This window comes from Pogoniulus pusillus, chromosome Z, assembly GCF_015220805.1.
Source record: "Pogoniulus pusillus isolate bPogPus1 chromosome Z, bPogPus1.pri, whole genome shotgun sequence".
Taxonomy (NCBI): domain Eukaryota; kingdom Metazoa; phylum Chordata; class Aves; order Piciformes; family Lybiidae; genus Pogoniulus; species Pogoniulus pusillus.
This window is the reverse complement of record NC_087309.1, coordinates 8,144,956-8,169,852: the sequence shown is the minus strand read 5'-3', so window position 1 is coordinate 8,169,852 and position 24,897 is coordinate 8,144,956. Positions and strand designations below refer to the sequence as shown.

The 24,897-nt window shown below is 45.4% G+C and overlaps 1 protein-coding gene across 1 annotated transcript in view; it reads right to left on the bottom strand.

The window, feature by feature from the left end:
* The window catches only part of LIFR (LIF receptor subunit alpha), a 67,518-nt gene that overhangs the window by 14,669 nt on the left and 27,952 nt on the right, over positions 1-24,897 (bottom strand). Inside the window, exons 3-12 of the mRNA XM_064176625.1 lie at positions 23,126-23,277; positions 22,284-22,413; positions 18,912-19,063; positions 17,069-17,232; positions 14,440-14,614; positions 13,885-14,154; positions 8,947-9,076; positions 6,402-6,565; positions 4,855-5,000; positions 93-258 (exon numbers count right to left, since the gene is read on the bottom strand). Coding sequence (XP_064032695.1) covers positions 93-258; positions 4,855-5,000; positions 6,402-6,565; positions 8,947-9,076; positions 13,885-14,154; positions 14,440-14,614; positions 17,069-17,232; positions 18,912-19,063; positions 22,284-22,413; positions 23,126-23,207 — 1,579 coding nt within the window. The 5' untranslated portion in view covers positions 23,208-23,277. The remainder of the gene's footprint in view (positions 1-92; positions 259-4,854; positions 5,001-6,401; positions 6,566-8,946; positions 9,077-13,884; positions 14,155-14,439; positions 14,615-17,068; positions 17,233-18,911; positions 19,064-22,283; positions 22,414-23,125; positions 23,278-24,897) is intronic.

Sequence of the window (24,897 nt, the reverse complement as noted above, 5' to 3'; positions counted from 1 at the left end):
TTTGAAGGAAAAAAAAAGCAAACAAGCAAAAACCCACAAACATATTTTCACAAACTCAAAACTTTATCCCAAAAAAAATGAAACAAACTTACGGGCTTCCAGTGTCATGTACTCCTCTATCCTGCTCCAGTCACTCCACCTCCAGAAGTGGTCAGCAGCTGAGCAGCGCACCCTGAACCGGTATTTTGTGTATGGGTGCAATGTGTTCACCAGGGCTGTGTAAGTTGAGAATTTTCCACCAGGCCTGGACACATTCTGCTGTTAAAAGTTTAGAGACACTGACATGATACATACACTTTTTTATAGAATCATAGAATCAGCCAGGTTGGAAGAGACCTCCAAGATCATCCAGTCCAACCTATCACCCAGCCCTAACCAATCAACCAGACCATGGCACTGAGTGCCTCAGCCAGGCTTTTCTTGAAGACCCCCAGGGACGGTGCCTCCACCACCTCTCTGGGCAGCCCATTCCAATGGGAAATCACTCTCTCTGTGAAGAACTTCTTCCTAATATCCAGCCTATACCTACCCTGGCACAACTTGAGACTGTGTCCCCTTGTTCTCTTGCTGGTTGCCTGGGAGAAGAGGCCACCCCTCACCTGGCTACAATGTCCCTTCAGGTAGTTGTAGACAGTAATAAGATCACCCCTGAGCCTCCTCTTCTCCAGGCTAACCAATCCCAGCTCCCTCAGCCTCTCCTCGTAGGGCTGTGCTCAAGGCCTCTCCCCAGCCTCGTCGCCCTTCTCTGGACACGCTCAAGCATCTCAACGTCCCTTTTAAACTGGGGAGCCCAGAACTGAACACAATACTCAAGGTGTGGTCTAACCAGTGCAGAGTACAGAGGCAGAATGACCTCCCTGCTCCTGCTGACCACACCATTGCTGATGCAGGCCAGGATGCCACTGGCTCTCTTGGCCACCTGGGCACACTGCTGGCTCAGAAGGCTGGAGCAGCTCTGCTGTGAGGAGAGACTGAAAGAGTTGGGGCTGTTCAGTTTGGAGGAGGCTGCAAGGTGACCTTCTTGTGGCCTTCCAGTATAGGAGGCTGGATGAGACACTTAATGCCATGGTTTAGTTATTTAGATGTTAATTGAAAGGTCGGACTCGATGATCTCAAACGACTTCTCCAACCTCTGTGATTCTGTGATCCTTCAGTGAGCTCTGCATACAGCCATGGCATGTCAATTCCCATCTGTCCCTTACAGTTCCCTTCTGTCTCATGTGCAGCAAAGCTGCTTATACAAGCCAGGCCAAGATTTCACTCCTGGTATGCACATGAAACTGGGTGGGACAAAGGCTATGTTCCTAACACACATGCACAGAAGCACGCTAAAGACAGTTGTCTGAGCAGGTGTTTATCACTTGGTCTTCTTTCTAGGCAGTCATTTTTACTTCAAAAGACAGCAGCTAGGTGTTACCCAGGTGACCTCTGCTCTCAACTCTTATCACAGGATTAGCCTCTTCTACTATTCTTTGAAATGGTGCAAGTCTTGGGAGCATTTCAGTTTCTTGATTACTCAGAGAAACTCCAAGCTTGGGAATATTTTTATGCTGCATCTAATTATAACGCATGTGCATCACAGCTGCCAAGAACTGGGCTCCAAGTGACTTGAAAAGGCAACTAATTGTGCATTTCTAAAACCAAATGACAACTTGGAAAAAATATTTTTAAAGCCAACAATCTCTCATACTGGTGGAAAAGCTTCTGACAACATCCTTAAAATGCCATGTAAAACCCAGCAGCAATTTCACAGCTACTTTTGTTTATTGCAGAGAGCTCTTGGAGGGCTTTTACTAAGTAACAAGGCTGTAAAAAGCTTGTTGCCAAGTTCACTGCCTTTCAAAACAGCTCTAGCTGCGGGCTGTGATACAGGTGCAGCAAATCAAACTGCTGGGGCAGTTCAAGGCATCCCCTGCTGCCCCAAGTGATTGACCTGGTAGGAGAGCTGGTGAGCAGGTGTGTGCCTGAGGATTCAAGAAGCATTAACTCTGGCTAGACAGATCTGTGTAACTCTGCTTTTTAAGCACTTTAAGCTAACTGTGCTGGGGATAGGCAACACCTGAGTACTTGTTTTCTCTGCTGACTGCTCCAGAAGCAAGAGCAGTTAGGAGCAGAGAAATGAAGATGAGTGTGAGTGATATCACCTCAAACTCTACAGCAAAATGCAACACAGTTCATCTGTCAGAGGAGTTATGCTTATCTAAAACCTAGTCCCTTCTCCTGATAATTCTACAGATATCTATGATTTCTTTTTAAGATTTATTTTCTGTATTATTAATTTATTTTCAGTACCAAATTATCCTGCTATTAAGCACTGCTTAAGGCATATCATTACAAGAGAAAATAAAAAAGCTTAAGGCTTCCACACTCAGTGCTTTGAAAGTTCAAAAAAGAAGTACTCGTACAGCACATGAATTAACTACTACACTGTTATTTTAGGGACAATGTATATAATGATTATCTTGAGCTCCAGCTGGTAAGACAGGGCACTAAATCTGGGCAGCAGCTGCAAAATCTGGAGAATCTGAATCACAGAATCACAGAATCAGTCAGGGTGGGAAGGGACCACAGGGATCATTTAGTTCCAGCGCCCCTTCCATGAGCAGGGACACCTCACACTAGATCAGGCTGAACAGAGCCTCATTCAGCCTGGCCTTAGACATCTCCAGGGATGAGGCTTGCACCACCTCCGTAGGTAACCCATTTCAGGGTCTCACCACCCTCATGATGAAGAGCTTCTTCCTAACATCCAGACTGAATCTACCCATTTCTAGTTTAGTTCCATTCCCCCCAGTCCTATCACATCCTGACATCCTAAAGAGTCACAGTATCACAGTATCAACTAGGTTGGAAGAGACCTCACAGATCACCAAGTCCAACCCCTTACCACAATTCTCAAGGCTAGACCATGGCACCAAGTGCCACGTCCAATCTTGCCTTGAACAGCCCCAGGGACGGCGACTCCACCACCTCCCCAGGCAGCCCATTCCAGTGTCCAATGACTCTCTCAGTGAAGAACTTTCTCCTCACCTCCAGCCTAAATCTCCCCTGGCGCAGCCTGAGGCTGTGTCCTCTTGTTCTGGTGCTGGCCACCTGAGAGAAGAGAGCAACCTCCTCCTGGCCACAACCTCCCCTCAGGTAGTTGTAGACAGCAATAAGGTCACCCCTGAGCCTCCTCTTCTCCAGGCTAACCAATCCCAGCTCCCTCAGCCTCTCCTCGTAGGGCTGTGCTCAAGGCCTCTCCCCAGCCTCGTCGCCCTTCTCTGGACACGCTCAAGCATCTCAATGTCCCTCCTGAACTGGGGGGCCCAGAAGTGAACACAGGACTCAAGGTGTGGTCTAACCAGTGCAGAGTACAGGGGCAGAATGACCTCCCTGCTCCTGCTGGCCACACCATTCCTGATGCAGGCCAGGATGCCACTGGCTCTCTTGGCCACCTGGGCACACTGCTGCCTCATGTTCAGGCAGGTATCAATCAGCACCCCCAGATCCCTCTCTGTCTGGCTGCTCTCCAGCCACTCCGACCTCAGCCTGTATCTCTGTATGGGGTTGTTGTGGCCAAAGTGCAGCACCCTGCACTTGGAGCTATTGAACCCCATCCCATTGGACTCTGCCCATCTGTGCAGGTGGTCAAGGTCCCGCTGCAGAGCCCTTCTGCCTTCCAACTCAGTCACATCTGCCCCCAGCTTGGTGTCATCTGCAAACTTGCTGATGACTGACTCCATGCCCTCATCCAGATCATCTATGAAGATGTTAAAGAGGATGGGGCCCAGCACTGATCCCTGAGAGACACCACTAGTGACAGCTGCCAGCTGGATATGGCACCATTCACCACCACTCTCTGGGTCCGGCCCTCCAGCCAGTTCCTAACCCAGCACAGAGTGTTGCCATCCAAGCCATGGGCTGACAGTTTAGCCAGCAGTTTGCTGTGGGGGACAGTGTCAAAGGCCTTGCTGAAGTCCACATAGACCACATCCACAGGCCTCCCCACATCCACCAAGCAGGCACCTGATCATAGAAGGAGATCAGGTTGGAGAGGCAGGATCTGCCCTTCCTAAACCCATGCTGGCTGGACCTGAGATCTTTGCCATCCCTCAGGTGCGCTGTTATCGCCCCCAAAATAACCTACTCCATCAGTTTCCCTGGCACTGAGGTCAGGCTGACAGGTCTGTAGTTCCCTTCCCAGCTTTGTTGTAGGCCCCCTTAAGATACTGAAAGGCCACAATAAGGTCACCTCGCAGCCTTCTCCTCTCCAGACTGAACAGCCCCAACTCCCTCAGTCTCTCCTCATAGTAGAGTAGCTCCAGCCCTCTGCTCATACTCATGGACCTTCTCTGGACACCTTCCAGGACACCCATAGTCCCCTTGCAATAGGATCACACCCCAAATGTCACATTCTTTCCAGTTGCATAGGTCTCCACTGGGGCTTATGTACTGATAAATTCAGTGGGGCAATTCTTCCCTATCCTGTCTCTATATCACTGGCATACAAGCAGGTTTAGCTGCTCCCTATTACAACCACATGCATGTAAACTGATGACAGCAAGCAATCCAGCTGTTCTCTGAAACAGCCCCTGTGGAAGTCAGTGAGAATAAGCATGTGTTAGTACAGATTTTAGCAAGACAGACAAAGCACAAGGATTCCAGTGACTAAAGGGTCAACATAAACCACTATTAGCAGGCAACAATGGAGATAACCAGAACTTTTTTCTATTTTTTGAAGTTGAACTTCTAGTCATTACTACATTAATCATTTAACAGGATGATCAGAATGAAACTCTTAGAGAGAAAACAATTTGAAATGTGACCAACACTTGAGCCCTCCCCAAAATTGTAATTTGAAACAGCACTTACCACTTTTTGCCCAGAGTGACCACTGCTAATTTCAATTTGACACAGAAGCCTAATCTCAGCAAAGCTGCCGTTTATAAACCAATGCAGATGGACACTGGTAGAGCTGTTGGCAGAAACAGTCAACTTTTCTGGAGCTTTTGGATGAACTTAAAAAGTAAAGACAAAAAACAAGACAAAACAAACAAGAACTCAGCTTTAAGAAAGCAACATTCATGTTAGTTCAGGAAAAAGACCCAAACCAAACAATAAAAAACCCAAGATTTTAAAATACAAAAACAAATCAGAAAGATAAATTATCAAACCAGCAAGTAGGACAGCTGGTGACAGGAAGGCACTCACAAACAGCCTCATTCCTGATGCTCTTCTCAGCTATTAAACATGGAAACAAACTTAGTTAAGGCTGGTATGTGTGATAAGGAGTTGGAAACACAGAAAAACATTTCCTCTCCTCTACCAAAAAAGCAAACCAGGTGCTATTTCAGAGGACCACAGTGACAGATGAAATTGATTCAACTTTGCTAACCTTCTAGGAACTTTTAAAGTTAGAACTGAACAATCTCTCCCCTTCCCAGACTCTGTTCATGGGATTTTTCAGTAATATCCAGTACTACTATTCACAGATGTCAGAGAAGAAAATCTTTACCATTGGAATCAGTCCAGTTACCCCTAAGGAAATATGTACTTTATTTTGGGAATTAAGTAGACACTGAGGGGGAGAAAGGAAAAGAAACACTTAGGAAGCAGCAGTCATATGTCCTCAGTGCAAACCAGCTCAGTTTACGATTAGCATAACAAATTATACTTTCCTAAGACCTGAAATTCACTTTGATAATTCTAATCCCAGGCTAGCTAAACTGGGACATAAAAAACCTGCACCATGTACGTGTTTAAACTCAGTCTTTCAGAGAGAACAGCAGATGCTGTTACCACCAGAACTCCTGAATCCTCAGCTGTGGTTGTGCAGGCAAATGGACAAAGATGGGGAGGACAGCCTAGAAATGTGGCAGTCTCCTCCCTTTCCTTGTTCAAGATGAAGGTCTAAGGAAAGAAGTTATTTTGCCCTACAAACAACAGCAGCAGATAGTTTTGGCTATCACCATTTGGCTCCTTTTAGTGCTACTATTTTTATGCTCCAAATTCTGCTGTTGTAAAACTGCACTTTTTTATCCATAACCAGATACTGAAGTACAGGGTCACTTACAGCTCACAAAGTTACACCTAAATTTCATTTACTGATGTGTGAAGTGGTACACAGACAGCAACTGGCTAATCATTAGACTGCAAGTAGTGTTTATTCACAAGAGCAGGGTATCCAATTTGGTAGAAGTGCTGTTGAGAACTGGCATCAACCTGTGCACCTAACTGTTGCCTCGGGACTTATCCTAAGTTATTTCCTCTTCAATTTTGCATTATCAGACATGGCAAAATAGACCAAAACATCAATAAGAATACAGTGTCAGAATTCTACAAATTCAGAACAAAGAGATGGGCAGCAAGTAGAAAAGCTTTTAATGTTTTGGGTTGCTTTTTACCTTTGTAGTTCTTACCTCTTTGAGTTAAATTAACCAGAAGTGATGACTGTGTTTGCCCAATAGGATTGGAGACACCCAGGATGAAACTGTAGACTTTCTGATCAGGCAGTACTTGAAAGCCACAGACACGGTCTTTGTTAATTTCATTGACTTCACATGAAACATTTTTACCAGATATTCTAAAATGTAAAAAGGGAGGGGAAAAACAACTTATTTTTTTTCTTTAGTAAGATCATTTCTAGCAACAGTCAGAAGTCTAGACTGAAAAACACAGTAAAGAACAACGGGTTCACTGACGTATGGCTTACAGAATTATTTGGCTGCAGAAGTGTATCTAACACCATAATGTAGGTTAAAGTGGCATCAGTCATGACTTGCCCTGTTCTCAGACGAAACTCTCTTCTTCCACTAGCACATTTCCATCCTCTGACTTCTCACAGCTTGGAAAACAGGTAGGTCCTGTAAAACCACTTCACAAGTCACAACTAAGATTCTGATTTAAAGTATCTTTGCTCAGATCAGCATACATTTGCATTTAAAGAATGTTCTTAATTGCTTTCTGAAGTAGGGATATGCATTCTTCAATCAGCCCTGCCAAATCTACATTATGGTTGGTTGCCTGGGATACATCCACTAGTCCCAGTTCTAATTAAATCAAAAGCTGGAGAGGCAGAATGGTATCAGCCAAGTGCAGAGTTAGATCTTCAGGATAAAATCTAAAGTGTGTATGTATGCATGTTTATAGAAGTTGGTGTAATTACAATCTGCAGAGTAAGTTTAATTTCTTCTTTTGGGTGTTTTCAATGCACTTTAGCTGAGCTCTGAGAATGCCTCACACCATACTGTCTATTTAAGTAGCACAGTATGGGCCAAGAACAAGGATGAGAATATTTACCTTGAAATACATCACATTAATCTCCTCACAGCTTTGGGCTGAGAGAAGCAAGCCTGAACAACATCCTCATTTTATGAACTCAGCATGGGCAGCCAACAACTAGAGCTCCTTTCCTTTGAAAACCTTGCCTACTCCTTTGCAACCTAACCAATGACTTTTTCAGCAGAAGTGTCCTGGACAACAGCTGTGATTGTTACTCCATCCTTATTGCCTCTGCCTTGCTCCAAAGCCACCACCAAAGTCCATTTGCCATTAGTTTTTGTGACAAAAGACTCTCCTGACTCCTTTTGCTGACTGTTCTTTTTGGCATTATGTTGGAGTCTCCCTGCCAAGGGAATTTTGTTAACTCTTCACTAACTCCTAGTCACAACCACCAAGGAATCCTATTTGCAAGTGCGGTTCCAAAGCAACTATTCACTGTCAAGGCTTTATGTGGCCTATGACATAAGACAGTGCAGTTCTCACTTCTTTCTGTGGATGATGACAGACACTTGTGTCCTGGGCTGCATTTGAGAGAAGCATGACCAGCAGGGCAAGGGAGGGGACTCTCCCCTTTAACTCTGCTCTCAACAGACCACAACTGGAGTACTATGTGCAGTTCTGGAGCCCCCAGCACAAGAAGGACATGGAACTACTAGAGCGAGTCCAAAGGAGTGCCACAAAGATGCTCAGAGGGCTGCAGCAGCTCTGCTATGAGGACAGGCTAGAAGAGTTGGGACTCTGCAGCCTCAAGAAGGGAAGGCTTCCAAAAGACCTTGGAGTAGCCTTCCAGTATCTGAGGGGGGCCTACAGGAGGGCTTGGGAGGGACTACTGACAAGATCTTGCAATGACAGGATGAGGAGTAACGCGTTTAAACTGGAAGAGGGGGATGTTAGACTAGATGTTAGGAAAGGGTTCTTTGCAGTGAGGGTGGTGAGACACTGGCACAGGTTGCCCAGGGAGGTTGTGGCTGCTCCCTCCCTGGAGGTGTTCAAAGCCAGGTTGGATGAGGCCTTGAGCGACCTGCTCTAGTGGGAGTTGACCCTGCCTATGGTGGGGGGTTGGAACTGTATGATCTTTGAGGTCACTTCCAACCTAGACCATTCTATGATTCTATTTGCCCCTTTCAATGTTCTGCAGGTAGCCACTTTGCTCGCCCTGCACTGCCTAATTCTTAATGCCAGGAGGCAAAGAGATACAGGCTTCTTACTATTTGCCCTAGTAGCACTTGGGAAATGTTTCATGGCCTGACTTATAATGTTCCTCCATGAGTTTCTGTCATCCTGCACACCAGAAGCTAACTAAATGTCTGACACAGGTTGCATATTAAAAAACCATTAAAAAAATCAGTGAATTTCTCATAATATGTCCCTGTATTCTCACACTGATCTTCTCTACATGTTGGCAGTAGCCTGACACACTAAGCTCTTAATTTCCTCATGGGTTCATAAGAGCCAAAATCTTTGCAAGAAGTCATCCTTAATTCCCACTGGAATTTTGCAAAGCTAGACCAAGGTTCTCCAAGCATAGTTCACTTTCAACTTCTACGAACTCTTGAAAAGTATTTTAGGCTCTAAACCATGTAGATTTTCTCATTTAAATAGGGACGGTGCAGTAAGCCACAGGCAGCAACAGATAAATTGCACTTCTGCCCTTCCACTTCTTTTAGCACTGAATTACTTTACCTTTCAAATAAACTGTACTTTGTTCCTCGTTTTCCATAAAGTCCACTGGGTCTGCCTGGTTTCCAGGTGCATTTTATTATCAAAAAGTTGGATGTTTCACAGCTGAGGTTCTGGGGAACATCAGGGGCATCTGTAGTACAAAATGGAAACCAAAATGGTTAGCTAGCCTTATGACATCCTAGAGTGACAGTCATAGCTGGATAGTGCTGCATGCAGTTGCTGGGTTGTTTTTTGTTTTGTTTTTGATTTTTTTTCAGGTTGGAAGAGACCTCCAAGATCATCCACTCCAACCTACCACTCAGCCCTATCCAGTCAACTAGACCACGGCACTAAGTGCCTCACCCAGGCTTTGCTTGAATGCCTCAAGGGACAGCAAATCCACCACCTCCCTGGGCAGCCCATTCCAATGCCAATCACTCTCTGTGGCAACAACTTCCTTCTAACATGCAGCCTAGATCTCCCTCACCACAACTTGAGACTGTGTCCCCTTCTTCTGTTGCTGCTTGCGTGAGAGAAGAGACCAACCCCCACCTGGCTACAATGTCCCTTCAGGGAGTTGTATACAGCAATGAGGTCACCCCTGAGCCTCCTCTTCTCCATGCTAAACACCCTCAGCTCCCTCAGCCTCTCCTCATAGGGATGTATTCCAGGGCCCTCACCAGCTTTGTTGCCCTTCTCTGGACACATTCCAGCAACTCAACAGCTCTCTTGAATTGAGGAGCTCAGAACTGGACACAGCACTCAAGGTGTGGCCTGACCAGTGCTGAGTACAGGGCAAGAATAACCTCCCTTGTCCTACTGGCCACACTGTTCCTGATGCAGGCCAGGATGCCATTGGCTCTCTTGGCCACCTGGGCACACTGCTGGCTCATCTTCAGCTTACTATCTATCAGTACCCCCAGGTCCCTTTCCTCCTGGCTGCTCTCCAGCCACTCAGTCCCCAGCCTGTAGCGCTGCTTGGGGTTGTTGTGGCCAAAGTGCAGAACCCTGCACTTGGCCTTGTTAAATTTCATCCCATTGGCCTCTGCCCACCCATCCAGCCTGGCCAGGTCCCTCTGCAGGGCTCTCCTACCTTCCAACAGATCAATACCTGCTCCTAGCTTGGTGTCATCTGCAAACTTACTGATGCTGGACTCAATCCCCTCATCCAGATCATCAATAAAGACATTGAACAGGACTGGGCCCAGCACTGATCCTTGGGGAACACCAAGTTGTATAGTGCTGCATGCAGTTGTCCTGCCTGAACGCATCACCTGAAAGCATTTATATTTACTGGGTCCAGACTGTGCACCTCATAAATATGTGGTATAAGTTATGCTCCAATCACATAAGTAATAAGCTGTTTAAATAATTCCAATAAAGCAGATGGATAATTATTAACAGCCCCATCTGACTAACGCTTGACTCCAGGCTTCTAAGTGGGTGAGTAATCTGGTAAATCACATGCAAGTATGTTCACAAGCTTCAGGCTCTGACCTGGAATCATTTTACTGAAACTCTGCCAAGACTTTTTCCAAAATTCTGAGGATCAGTTTAGCTGCTGAACAATGTAGGAATGCTGCCTGTGTGTCATATTCCCTTATATGCCAGCCCCACCATTGTTTTGCATTCTCTGAGCAAGTCATGTCAAGACATTCCCTTTTGCATGAATTCCACACTGAATTTAAATGTTAAAGCAAGACTTGAATAGGTCATCCTCTTCACTACTGCTTTGGATGTGCCCATTTTTAAAGGCTGTCCCTTAGAATCATAGAATCAACCAGGTTGGAAGAGACCTCCAACATCATCCAGTCCAACCTAGCACCCAGCCCTAGCCAGTCAACTACACCATGGCACTAAGTGCCTCAGCCAGGCTTTGCTTGAACACCCCCAGGGACGGTGACTCCACCACCTCCCTGGGCAGCCCATTCCAATGCCAATCACTCTCTCTGCCAACAACTTCCTCATAACATCCAGCCTATACTTCCCCCAGAACAACCTGAGACTGTGTCCCCTTGTTCTATTGCTGGTTGAGTGGCAGAAGAGCCAACCCCCACCTGGCTACAGCCTCCCTTCAGGGAGTTGTAGACAGCAATGAGGTCACCCCTGAGCCTCCTCTTCTCCAGGCTAAACAACTTTAGCTCTCTCAGCCTCTCCTCATAGGGTTTGTGCTCCAGGCCCCTTACCAGCTTTGTTGCCCTTTTCTGGACACCTTCCAGCACTTCAACATCTCTCTTGAATTGAGTGGCCCAGAACTGGACACAGTACTCAAGGTGTGGCCTGACCAGTGCTGAGTACAGAGGAAGAATAACCTCCATTGTTTCTACACCAGAGTGGTATCCCTGCTCTTCTGGAGAACATGGGCAGTCTCCCAGAGAAGATATCCATGCTACTGTGGAACTAAGAAGAGCACTTATATCAAGTCTCATAAGCTTTTTTACCACGAAAAAAGTAGTAGAATAACATCCATGTAGCTGCACTAGAAAAAGGGTCCTAACACAAGAGGCAATAGTGGCAGGCTTAGCACAGATTATCAACAATAGGTCAAAAAGAACTTATTTTGCCAGACCTAGGCTTCACCAAGGTGTTGTGTATCCACATCAACTTCCTCTACATATTCTCCCCATAAGAGCATCCCGATAAAGTGCTCTCCCTTTTGATTAAGTAGGTACCAAGTTGCAGCACAAGAGATCCTGGGGTGTTCAAGGCAAGGTTGGATGTGGAACTTGGTGCCATGGTCTAGCCTTGGGCACTGTGGTAAAGGGTTGGACTTGATGATCTGTGAGGTCTCTTCCAACCTTGGTGATACTGTGATACTGTGATACTGTGATACTGTATTAAGAAGAGTGTGTCTAGCAGATCAAGTCGGGTTGTCCTTCCCTCCACTCTGCCCTAGTAAGACCTCATCTTGAATACTGCATTCAGTTTTGGGCTCCCCATTTTAAGAGGCACAGGGATCTGCTGGAGAGGGTCCAGTGGAGGGCTACAGGGGACTGGAGGGCATGGCTAATGAGGAGCAGCTGGGGAACCTGGGGCTTTTTAAGTCTGGAAAAGAGAAGACTGAGAGGGGATTTAATAAACGTTTATAAAGATCTTAGGGCTGGTCAAGAGGCAGGAGACAGGCTCTGCTCACTTGCTCACTGTGATAGGACAAGGAGTAGTGGGTTTAAGTTGCAGCACAGGAGGTTCCACCCTCAACACAAAGGGGAACTTCTTTACTGTAAGAGTCACAGAGCACTGGAACAGGCTGCCCGGAGAGGTTTGTGGGGTCTCCTTCTTTGGAGACTTTCAATCATAGAATCAATCAAAGAATCAATCAGGTTGGAAGAGACCTCCAAGATCATCCAGTCTAACCTATTACCCAGCCCTAGCTTATCAAGTAGACCATGGCACTAAGTGCCACATCCAGTCTTCAAAGCCTGTCTGGATGCATTTCTCTGTGATACGTGCTAGATTGTATGGTCCTGCTCTGGCAGGGAGGTTGGACTGGATAATCTCCTTGGGTTCCTTCCAACCTCTAATATCCTGTGATACCACAAAGGTATCAGAAGAAACACTGGCAGGAAACAGGCTTTGTCACAGCCCAGATCTTCAAAACACACCACATGGGAAAAACCTATGATATGATCAGTGCCTTTGTTCATGATACACTCAGTCATTTACCTGGGACACTCTCTCACAAAAGCAAATACTGAACAAATAATGTAAAAATAGCACCTCAGTGAGAAATCATGGAAGATTGGACTCCGGTTTAGCATTTGTTATCACACATCTAATACATAAAGTCAGTGGCAGGAAGGCACATTGGTACTGAGGAATAGGATCCTAATGGGCAGCTATTGGAAGGCAGCAACTCTAAAAAAGCCCTGTGGGAAAAACACACAAAGCTCTGAAATAAGCAATTATGGGAAAGAAGAACCAGGGACTTTCAGCAGTTTGTTTTCATAGGTATTGGCATCTATGAAAGATTTCTGAGACTGGCAAAATTACACAGACAAGACACACAAGGATTCAGTACCTTTAAGGAAAACATTAGATGAACATTTAGAGGATTTTCCAGAAAAGAGGAGCTGTCAGCTGGGTTTCTTGGCTGTAACTAGCTGTCAGAACTACTGCCCCAGATTGGCACCTATTATTGTTGCAAGTCTAACTGGTTTATTGTCTTTATGTGATTGGTTGTTAAGTGAGTATTTTTATGTGTAATTCTTGCTCTTACTCTTGCCTTGTCATGAACAAAACTAGAACAAATGTAAACCCAAGATGACAGATAGGGGATAAATCTTCATATGGAAATAAGCTACTAAGAAATGCCTTCAAAAAAGACACCAAGGAGAGAAACACTGGGATGGATTCTAAGAGAAGACCTCACTTATGTTCTCATCCTCCCAGCCATGGTGTCTGCTCCATGAACTGGAGTTTTCACAGAATCAACTAGGTTGGGAGAGACTTCCAAGATCATCCAGTCCAACCTATCACCCAGCCCTATCCAATCAACTAGACTATGGCACAAAGTGCCCCTTTCAGGCTTTTCCTGAACCACCTCCAGAGATGGTGACTCCACCACCATCCTGGGCAGCCCATTCCAATGCCAATCACTCTCTCTGTGAAGAACTCCCTCCTAACATCCAGCCTAGACCTCCCCTGGCATAACTTGAGACTGTGTCCCCTTCTTCTGTGGCTGGTTGCCTGGCAGAAGAGACCAACCCCCACCTGGTATAGGGAAAGAAACAAACACAACCCCAGTTCATCCTCAGAGACCAATGGCCAGGATAAAAAAAAAACAAACCAACCAACCAAACAAAACAAACAAACAAACAAACAAAACCCCAACCAACAGAAAAACTACCAACAGAAGAAAACTCAACATCAACACATGACAGTATTCGCCTCCTATCAAAACCTCAAGAGTCTCAAAATTACTTTAGTTTTCCTGGGGTTAGCAGAGATGATGATACATACATCCAACAAACAAGACAGTTCCTTCCATCTCATCTTCAGACATCATGCATACTACATTTGTTCCACTGGTATCTGAAGCACTGGCATTGAGCACTCTGATTGCACTGCTCCGACTGCTCAGACGTATCATTGGGTATGTTTCTCGACCGTAAGTCATCTGTAGTATCTGCTGTCCTTCTTCATGGACACAACAAATTGTCACATCTGAACCTACTGCCACCACAGTGTCTTGAGGAAACACTCCACTCCCACTGGGCTCAGTATCTTTTCCTGACAGAGAAAGAAGAGGAGGAAACAAAAATAAGCAAATCAAACCCCTACATGAATAATTTGCTACAAACACAGTGCTGACTAACAAAAATGTGTCTGAGGAGCATCACAGTGCACACAAATCAAGGTTTACTTTACTAGGTTTTATTAACTAATGAATGCATTATTTCTATGATAAAAAAACCCTGAAGAGCTGAGGCTAATCACTGCCTAATGCTTTTCCTCTGATTTCAGCTTGCTTCTCATAAAGCAACTGATCTGATGGTCACATGGGAGTAAACATACCAGGGATCTCTTCCATGGGGCTCCAGTCACTCCAATCCTTGGGGCCAGGAAACTGTGTTACGTTAATGTAACAGCGAATCTTCACATAGTGTGATGTGCACTCCAAGGGCATGTCTGATGTCCAGTTCCAAGAAAGAATGGCATCTTCATGAATCAGTTTTGAATAGTAGGTTGCCTACAATGTTTAAAACAAAAAAATAACAAAACAACAGCAAACTGCCCCCTACCTCGCCCCTGCAAACACAGAATGCCAAACCAAACCCAGAAAGAGTTTATGAACATCTCTTCACAGAACTACAGAACCTTAGAGGTTGGAAGGGACCTCCAGAGATCAACAAGTGCACTTGTTCATCAAGGATCCCCTAGGCTAGTTTGCATCCAGGTGGGATTTGAAAGTCTCCAGAGAAGGAGACTCCACAACCTCTCTAGGCAGCCTGTTCCAGAGCTCTGTCACCCTCACACCAAAGAAGTTTCTCCTCACGTTGAGCTGAAACCTTCCCTGTTCCAGTTGATCCATCACAGAATATCAGGGGCTGGAAGGGACCTTGAAAGATCATCAAGTCAAATCCACCTGCTAGAGCAGGATCACCAATACCAGATCACACAGACTCTTGTCTTATTGCTGCTGAGCAGTGAAAAGAGATTGGCCCCAGTCACTTGACACCCACTCCTCAGATATTTGTACACATTGATCAGATCTCCTCTCAGCCTTTTCTTCAGAATGAACAGCCCCAGGGCTCTCAGTCTCTCTTCACAGGGGAGATGCTCGAGTCCCCAGTCACCCTTATAGCTCTCCGATGGACTCTTTCCAGCAGGTCATGGTATCCCCTCTCTGTTAGTAATGACATCTCCCAGGTATCAACAGAATAGCAAACAAAGTGAAGTAAATCACAAAATCCTGAGAGATGGTTAGAGTGTCCTATTTTCAGTTCTGCTGTGAATTTACTTGGACAAAAGCCTAAGATGCTAAACAGCCCACCAGCCAAGTAGACTGCCAGCCAGAAATACCAGAGGGCAGACATTTGAGGGAGAGCAGGAAGCCTGCCAAGCATTTCAAAAGGCATATATACTGCATCCCAGTATCTTGGGCCTCTCCCAGGCAGGGAAAAGTTTGAACTTTTCCAAAAAGAAACACTTCTAATATTAGTCCTAGGCTTCACATTTTATCTTTTCTCCACTCCCAAACCTTAGAGGACAGAGTTACAAATTGGCCTGCAGTAAGTGTGGTTTGCAAACAAACAAACAACCAGAAAAAAGCCAAACCCCAAACTGAATATTTAAAGACCACAAAGACTTGAAACACTCTTGGAGAGCTGAAGCAGAAAATACATGATGTAGCAGGTAAATAATGGTGCAAAGTATCTGCCAAATGCATAGGCAAGTTCTAATAAAAAGAAGTTGTACTAGATTAAACAAATAAATAAATGATGTCACTGTGAATAAACATTGACATTCTCGTAGCCAGGGTTCTCATAACTTTGAAGCTTAACTAGAAGTTACCAGTCAGAAGCATAACTACACTCAGTTCTGCAAAGCTCTACCATCTGCATTACTCTTAGGTTTCTTCAAATGGGTCCATGTCCAAGTGGAGGTCAGTGACAAGTGGAGTCCCTCAGGGATCAGTCCTCGGACCAGACTTGTTCACCATCTTTGTGGGTGAAATGGACAGGGGCACTGAGTGCAGCCTCAGCAAGTTTGCTGATGAAACCACACTGTGTGCAGCAGCAAACATAATGAAGGGCAGAAATGTCATCCAGAGGCACTTGGACAGGCTGCAGAAGTGGGCACAAGCCAACCTTATCAGGTTCAACAAGACCAAGTGCAAGGTCCTGCATCTGGGTGGAGGCAATCCCTAGCACAAACACAGGCTGGGCAGTGACTGGCTGGAAAACAGCCCTGAGGAGAAGGACTTAGGGGTGCTGGTGGATGAGAAGCTCATCATGAGCCAGCAGTGTGCACTTGCAGCCTGAAGGGCCAACCATATCCTGGGCTGCATCAGGAGAAGCGTGCCAGCAAGTGGAGGGAAGTGATTCTCTCTGGTCAGACCCCACCTGGAGTACTGCATCTAGTTCTGGAGCCACTATTACAAGAGGGATGTGGAGATGCTCGAGTGTGTCCAGAGAAGGGCCACAAGGACAATCAGAGGGCTGGAGCAGCTCTGCTATGAGGATAGACTAAAGGAGTTGGGATTGTTCAGTCTGGAGAAGAGGAGGCTATCAAGTGACCTTCTTGTGGCCTTTCAATATTTGAAGGGGGCCTACAAAAAAGCTGGGGAGGGACTTTTTAGTTTTTTTTCAGCTGGAGGTGGGGAGATTGAGAGTGGACGTGAGCAAGAAGGTGTTCACCATGAGAGCAGTGAGAGCCTGGAATGGGTTGCCCAGGGAGGTGGTTGAGGACCTATCCCTGGAACAGGTTTAAGGCCAGGCTGGATGGGGGTCTGGCCAGCCTGATGTAGGGTAGGGTGACCCTGCCCATGGCAAGGGGGTTGGATCTAGATGATCCTTGTGGTCCCTCTTCCAACCCTGACTGATTCTATGATTCTGATTCCACGATTCTAAATGACCTCCCAGAATTTTAACAAGGGCATACAGTATATAATTTTTTTCCATAATGGAAGAACAAGACTTACTTGTGTGACCTTTTCTGTTCCTTTTTTACGGAGTATCTGAATCTGCCAAACAGCATCCAGTCCATATGAGAAGTTTGATCCATTATCACTCCACTTCAGATTTAATGTGGCAGTTGAAAAGTCAGGTGTTAGACTAAGAATGCGTGGAGTGAGAGGAACAAGTGCTGGAAAAAGAAAGAGGGGAAAAAAATCCATACTCAAGTCATTAGTCAGCAGCACCAACCCTACAGGTGTTAAACAGCCACATCTCTCTGCTCTGGATTGGCTAATAGCCATACAAATGTGTTGCTCAGCCTCTGTACTTAGAGCAAGATGGGCTCTGTCATTACTTGAGAATGAAAGTTCCCAGGAAAACATAGGTGCTGATGAGTCAGCAGGTGGCATTTTCTGTTAGTATCTGAGCATGCAGATGTGTAAATCTTCATGAATATGACTCCTCCTTATGCATAGTAAGGAAGACACCCTATCTTTCACAACCTTCGCTCAGTGCCACAGAGGCAAAGGAAACACAGCAACATTCTTTGAAATGTACATGGCAACACATCTAGAGAAGATGATGGAAGATGCCTCAGAGGAGAAATGGGGTCTGGAGACGAGCAGGGAAGAGAGGACTTGAAACAAACACAACACTGGGAAGAAAGGAGAGCAAAAGCACAAGATGGAAGAGGAGGATTATGAGGAATGTGATTTTAAACTAGCAGAAACATTAAAATCATGACACGGTGATAGGGATAGAACAGTGAGATTAAATAGAAGCATCTCTTCTATGCATAGGTGCCAGGTGAAGAAGAGGTTGAGAGGCAGGCAAGTACAAGGATTATGGCAGTTTCTTTGATCTCATGCAGGATAAATTCTGTTTTTAAAACCTGTAACTTATCCAACTTTGGTCCTGACAGTCTATAAAGTGTTCAGCACAGTCACCACACTGCCTGGGGTTACCTGTGATGAACCTAAGAGACTCATTCTGCCTGGAGCCAGCAAGATGACAGAAAATCCAGTGTGTTGCCCACATAGTTTCAACTTGAATTCTGCTAAAGTTCTTGAGCTACTTTCAGCTGAAGAGAAAACTGAGCCATGAGTAAGAACTGACAATGACTTTAGAATCTGCCTGCACTAAAGGAATAGGCAGGCAAACAAAAAACAAAGACTGAATTGCAAGCAAGCACAGCAGATGGTGCCAATAACATCGTTGGTTTACAACCTCCTCTTTTGGGAGGAAGGAATTAGGAAGAAGTTTAATTTATCTATGACTCAAGTATGATACAGCCTACCTCCTAAGTGTAAATGTATCTGCTGAGTTTCACACACATTTGAACAAAATGGGTAAGTTTGGTACACACTAAGAAAAGAAGAACTTTCCTTAACATGTTGTGAAGTTGCAGGTATAAGCTATTTAATTCTGCAGCTATTCAGCATTTAGCATGGGAGAACAGGCACTAGGGAAGTTTATTCTGCCTTTCCCAAGCCAAGACTGACCAAGTACCTTTTGTGCCCTATAAAGGTACCTCAGTATGTAGATTAGAAACTTGTTGACAAAGCCTTCCCAATTTACAACTAAGGGGAGGAAAAAAGGTGAAGAGTGAGGTGACTAGACAGATATAATAGTTTGTTTTCCTCCTCACATTCCACCCTTGATTTCTCTGCTAGTAAAGGGGCTTTTCTTTCCTCTGAAGGGGCATGGAAAACAATCTATTACACATAGTAGAGTCATATGAACTCAGAATAGCAACATTCTACATATGGGAACACTGCCAAAGAAAACTTCAAGGATATACAGTTCTGGAGCATTTGTTAACCATAGTATAAAGACTTAACACACACACACACACAAACTGATACTTACAGATGTCTTTCTTATGAATTTCAAACTTTTTGGTAGCAAAGGCAGTGCCAGAAATGCTGTTTGTGGTTATTGTCACCATGCTGGAGCTCTCTGGAACTGGAATCTCAACTCTTTTCTCCTTAGTTTTAAAACACACTGGAGAGAGAAGGTCACTGAAAAGAGAGAGGATTAAGCAGGTATTTCAGTTGATAGGAAGCTAAGGCAAGTTAAGTCCTATTCCTTGGACACTAATAAAACACAAATTCTCTGTAATAACAAAGAGCTCATACGGAGTTTGTGAAGGAGGAAGGCTTGTGTGGGCTGTGGTTAGTACCACATTAATAGCATTCCCTTGTCTTTCAAGTCACTTCTATCGCAGTAACAAATTGTGCACTGATGGTTCAATGCAGCTACCTAGCTCTTAAGAGGAGACTTCAAAGTGAAAAACTGACTTCTTAACCAAAAGATTAATTTCTGAAACCCACAGTTACCGTGAATCAATACCTCAAAATAATCAAACTTAAAGAAAAACCCCAACCCAAACTCAATAGTACCTCCACCTTCCTGGACTTTTGTGATTCACTCTATCTTCATTTCTTCTCACAGTGATGGCATATGGGTTCAAAGAGCAGGCTTACCCAACAGTGTTTCCATCTTAGAACAAGTGTTTTAACTCGCTCCTGCAGCCCAGCTCAGAGGGAAAGAGAGCAGGGAAAAGTGTCCAAATGACAGATGGAAATACAGTCTGTGCACCATGTTTGTACAGTGCTCAGCACACTGCAACCTAGTCTTTGTCTGGAAGTTGTGGATGGGTCAAGTTCCTGGGCTCACTATCATTAATAATTAGCTAGAAAGGCAAAAAGGGAGAAAACCCCCAGACTTTTGTAGGGGAAAGATGGAAGAAAGGAAAGCAAAGAGAGCAATGCCAGACTTCCTACAGAGGGACTGTTACTTAAGAACTGGAATGGGACTCTAGAGCTCCATGGCGCTTGGATTGGATTTTTAAGATTCATGCAAAACTGTGTGCTAGCAAAGGCCAGATGAGACTTCAGTGCTCAGAAAGGCAATTCCTCTTCTGCACCGAGGATGTTTGGGCAAAATCTGAGAAACAAGATCTGTTTCACTCAGGGAAGTCATCACTAAGCTCAGCTCTCTTTGCTTTGAGGACCCAGGCCTCTTCTGCTTTGCTAAGGTGAAACAGCAGCAGCTACACAACTGCTCTTGTTTAGAAGACAGTACCTCATGAACTCTATACTCCTGAACTCTGGCTGCAATTTCACACATATGCAATGATAGCTAGCAATGCAGGCAGAATAACTACACACAGAAAATCAAACATGTAGGTGGAAGAAGTGCAGCCAAACTCTGGGACCCCAAGGACAAGTCTGGGCTGCCTGCAGAATTTACAGGAAAAAGACAGTACAAATATCTGGACTGAGGGTAGGATCAAGATGCAAAAAGGATTTGAACTCATCCCCAGCACATGATAAGTATTTGGCAGACCCACAGCATGGGGAATTGCACATGTAGTTCTCATTAAGTGGAAAACACACTGAAGATTTTTTTTTTTCAATGTTTCTCGAAATTTTCAACTCTCACTAGCTTCAGAAAAGGTACTGTAATTGTGGAATCACTTCTATGTTTCCCTAACACAATGCTCTCCAGACAGTTTACATTTATGAAGGTTATAGGACAGCCATCAAGAGATTTTTCATGTTTTTTCCACATGTGAATCTCAACACTTCCATCATATAATCTACCACTTTGGCCTATAATATCATAATTTGCTTCTTCCAACTATCATTTCCTTTTGGATTGAACCTGGAATGAAAATGTCCCTCATGAAAACTCTGAGCAACAGCTAGGCAGACACATAGAGAAGTCTGAGTAAATGAGAGCATCTTCCGGTCCTTTGAAGAGAGCAAGCAGGACACTTTGGCAACATAATTGTTATCATGAAACAAGACATTGCCAGAAACCCTGCCATTGACTGAGTTAACAGCGCCTTGAGGGAGCACCACCCAAGAAAAGCTGATGGGGAGATGCTGGGAAACAACAGTATCACAAATTCCATGATTGAGTTATTCCTCACAAATATGTTCATGACAATTTGATGGTTTTCTGAGGTGATCTACTAGAAAGCAGCCCTGTGGAGAAGGACCTGGCAGTGCTGGTGGACAAGAAACTTATCCGTGGGAAAGCAATGTGCCCAATGTGGTCAAGAAGGCCAGTGGGATCCTGGGGTGCATTAAGAAGAGTGTGGCCAGCAGACTGAGGGAGGTTCTCCTCCCTCTCTACTCTGCCTTGCTGAGACCTCACCTGGAATATTGTGTTCAGCTTTGGGCTCCCCAGTTCAGGAGAGACAGGGATCTACTCAATAGAGTCCAAGGGAGGGCTACAAAGATGATGAAGGGGCTGGAGTACTACTCTGTGAGGAAAGGCTGAAGAATTTGAGGCCTTTTGGTCTGGTCAATGTTTATAAATATCTGAGGGCTGGGAGTCAAGAGGGAGTGGACAAATTCTTCTCAGTTGTGCCCTAGGATAGGACAGGGGGTAATGGATATAAACTACAGCACAGGAAGTTCCACATCAACATGAAGAACTTCTTTACTGTAAGGGTGATGGAGCACTAGAACAGCCTGCCCAGAGAGGTTGTGGAATCTCTCTAGAGACTTTCAAGCCCTGTCTGTGAGTGTTCCTGTGTGACCTGAGCTAGATCCTATGGTCCTGCTCTGGCAGTGGGACTGGACTGGATGACCTGTGGAGGTCTCTTCCAACCCCTAACATCCTCTCACAGTATCACCAAGGTTGGAAGGGACCTCACAGATCATCAAGTCCAACCCTTTACCACAGAGATCAAGGCTAGACCATGGCACCAAGTGCCATGTCCAATCTTGCCTTGAACAGCTCCAGGGACGGCGACTCCACCACCTCCCCAGGCAGCCCATTCCAGTGTCCAATGACTCTCTCAGTGAAGAACTTTCTCCTCACCTCCAGCCTAAATCTCCCCTGGCACAGCCTGAGGCTGTGTCCTCTCGTTCTGGTGCTGGCCACCTGAGAGAAGACAGCAACCTCCTCCTGGCCACAACCACCCTTCAGGTAGTGGTAGACAGCAATAAGGTCACCCCTGAGCCTCCTCTTCTCCAGGCTAACCAATCCCAGCTCCCTCAGCCTCTCCTCATAGGGCTGTGCTCAAGGCCTCTCACCAGCCTCGTCGCCCTTCTCTGGACACGCTCAAGCATCTCAATGTCCTTCCTAAACTGGGGGGCCCAGAACTGAATACAGGACTCAAGGTGTGGTCTAACCAGTGCAGAGTACAGGGGCAGAATGACCTCCCTGCTCCTGCTGACCACACCATGATCTTGTTTTCAATCAGGTAAACAGGGGACTTACTTGTTAGTGTAGCAAAAGTCAGTCTGTCCATTATCTGTTTGTCTTCCTTCAGAAGAGACATCCCAAGCGCAGATCATTTTACGTAAGTTGTGCGTTACACATTTCAGGTTCTGAGGCCGCCCCAGAGACCCTGAAATCATACAGCAAACATGGGCACACATTGCAGGCCAGAAGGCACCCACTGTAAAACAGCTGCTATGGTTCACCTCTACAGCCATTCTCTTTGTATTTTATTGAACGCAGGTCTGGCCAGTACTTTAAAAGTGCTGAGTGATTTGTGTGCCTGGTTACAGACAGCTTCAGCCTGCCAGTTTTCCAGGAGCACCCAAAATCTAGGTTTGTACTTGTGTGAAATGACAGAGGCAGCTGTTTCTTCCCATAATACCCATTCCTAGTCTAGCCTAACAAGCAGGCTTTGGGCCAATGGCAAAACCACAAGCTTTGATGATAACCTTAATGAGTTTTTTGCTCTCCTCCATTGTCCCTACATAGAGGGCAATTAATGCCAGAAGGGCAATTAATGATAACATGTGAAGCTGCTGCAGGCAGCCAACATATACAACAAGAAGTTCTCAATGCAGACATTTACACCCACTGCATATGCAGGCTATCACAGTTGCATTATGGGGAATTGAACACCCAACTTTGCACTGGTTTACAAGATGCCACTGCTTGCTGGAAAGCAGAGGCCATGCCTGGTCATACTTCCAACCTTAGGTATGGTGTAGGCTTGTGGAAGTGATGGTTTTTGCACACAGAAATAGTATGAAGGCAACATAATTACCAAGAGTACAGGGGCCAAAAGAAAAACCAATTAGTGAATTTCATTTCAGTACACTCACCTATCTCTTGGCTATATATTAAGCTTCTTAAACATAAAAAAGCTAGTGCTATAAGGCAGGAAAGGCTTGAGTTCTTCCTCATTCTTCTAATGTTTGTTTTCAGAAGACAAGGTTCAAGCAAGAATAAACATCTTCCAACAAACTGGTCAGTTCTAAAATTAAAAACAAAACAACAACAACAAAAAAAAAAAAACAAACAATGAAATTCCAGAGCTGATACTTCACAGATGACGCTTTCTGTTCCACCTACTTTTCTTCTTCCATGCTGCTCCCAGGTGTAGCAAAGTCTTTTTATTCTGTTGTCAGGTCAGGAGACATTTTTACTGTCCCAGCCACACCTGGATGCACAAGTTTTCAGCAAGGCATTTCAAATATAACATCACAAACCACAGACATGTGAAAATCAACTGTCCACAGACCTCCTCCAGGACTAGCTGAGGCCAGAAAATAGCAGGGCATTCCCCTAGAACAAGTCTCTTCAACATAGATGAAATGGCACATTTATAAAGGGTCTTGCAAGGGTTTAGATACAGGCTTGAGGAGAGAGGAAAGCCTATCTGTTTTCTTTTCCCCTCTGCTCACTTTTTATGTTGCTGATACTCAAAGCCATGCGATCCAATGCCAATAATTCATAGAGGAGCAAACAGGGAAAATGAAAGTCATTTATCCATGAACAAAATGCCTGTTGACTGACCTTAGTGTACAAATTATGTAGACTATTATGTTTAATGTGCTCATTGAAGATTAACGAGTTGCATGCTTTCCAAAGAGAAGTTCAACTGCTCAGCAGGATCTGGGGATGCATTGACCGCCACGAGTTTTGTTCTCAAAACCAGAACTACAGGAAAGCCTACACTAGAGACCAGCCAGTCTTTGGTACATTCTCCCCTGCCACCTGAAAGCTTCGGAGATATGAACACCCTTCCAGAAACTCTAAGTCCTGCATAGCAAAGGGGCCTTCATCCAGTGATCAGCAGCAGCAGCTGGGCCATTTTCACACCAGAACACAGCTAAGCTAGACTCTCATCTGGAGGGCTGGGCAGAGGCCAGTGGGATGAGATTTAACAAGGCCAAGTGCAGGGTTCTGCACTTTGGCCACAACAACTCCAAACAGCACTACAGGCTGGGCACTGAGTGGCTGGAGAGCAGCCAGGAAGAAAGGGACCTGGGGATACTGATAGATAGTAAGCTGAAGATAAGCCAGCAGTGTGCCCAGGCGGCCAAGAGAGCCAATGGCATCCTGGCCTGCATCAGGAACAGTGTGGCCAGGAGGACAAGGGAGGATATTCCTGCCCTGTTCTCAGCACTGGTCAGGCCACACCTTGAGTCCTGTGTCCAGTCCTGGACTCCTCAATTCAAGAGAGCTGTTGAGGTGCTGGAAGGTGTCCAGAGAAGGGCAACAAAGTTTGTGAGCTGGAGGTGTGCAGCCTGGAGAAGAGGAGGCTCAGGGCAGACCTCATTGCTGTCTACAAGTACCTGAAGGGAGGCTGTAGCCAGGTGGGGGATGGTCTCTTCTCCCGGGCAGCCACCAATAGAAGAAGGGGACACAGTCTCAAGTTGTGCCAGGAGAGGTCTAGGCTTGATGTTAGGAGGAAGTTGTTGGCAGAGAGAGAGATTGATTTGCATTGGAATGGGCTGCCCAGAGAGGTGGTGGAGTCACCATCCCTGGAGATGTTCAAGAAAAGACTTGATGATACACTTGGTGCCATGGTCTAGTTGACTGGATAGAACTGGGTGCTAGGTTGGCCTGGATGATCTTGGAGGTCTTTTCC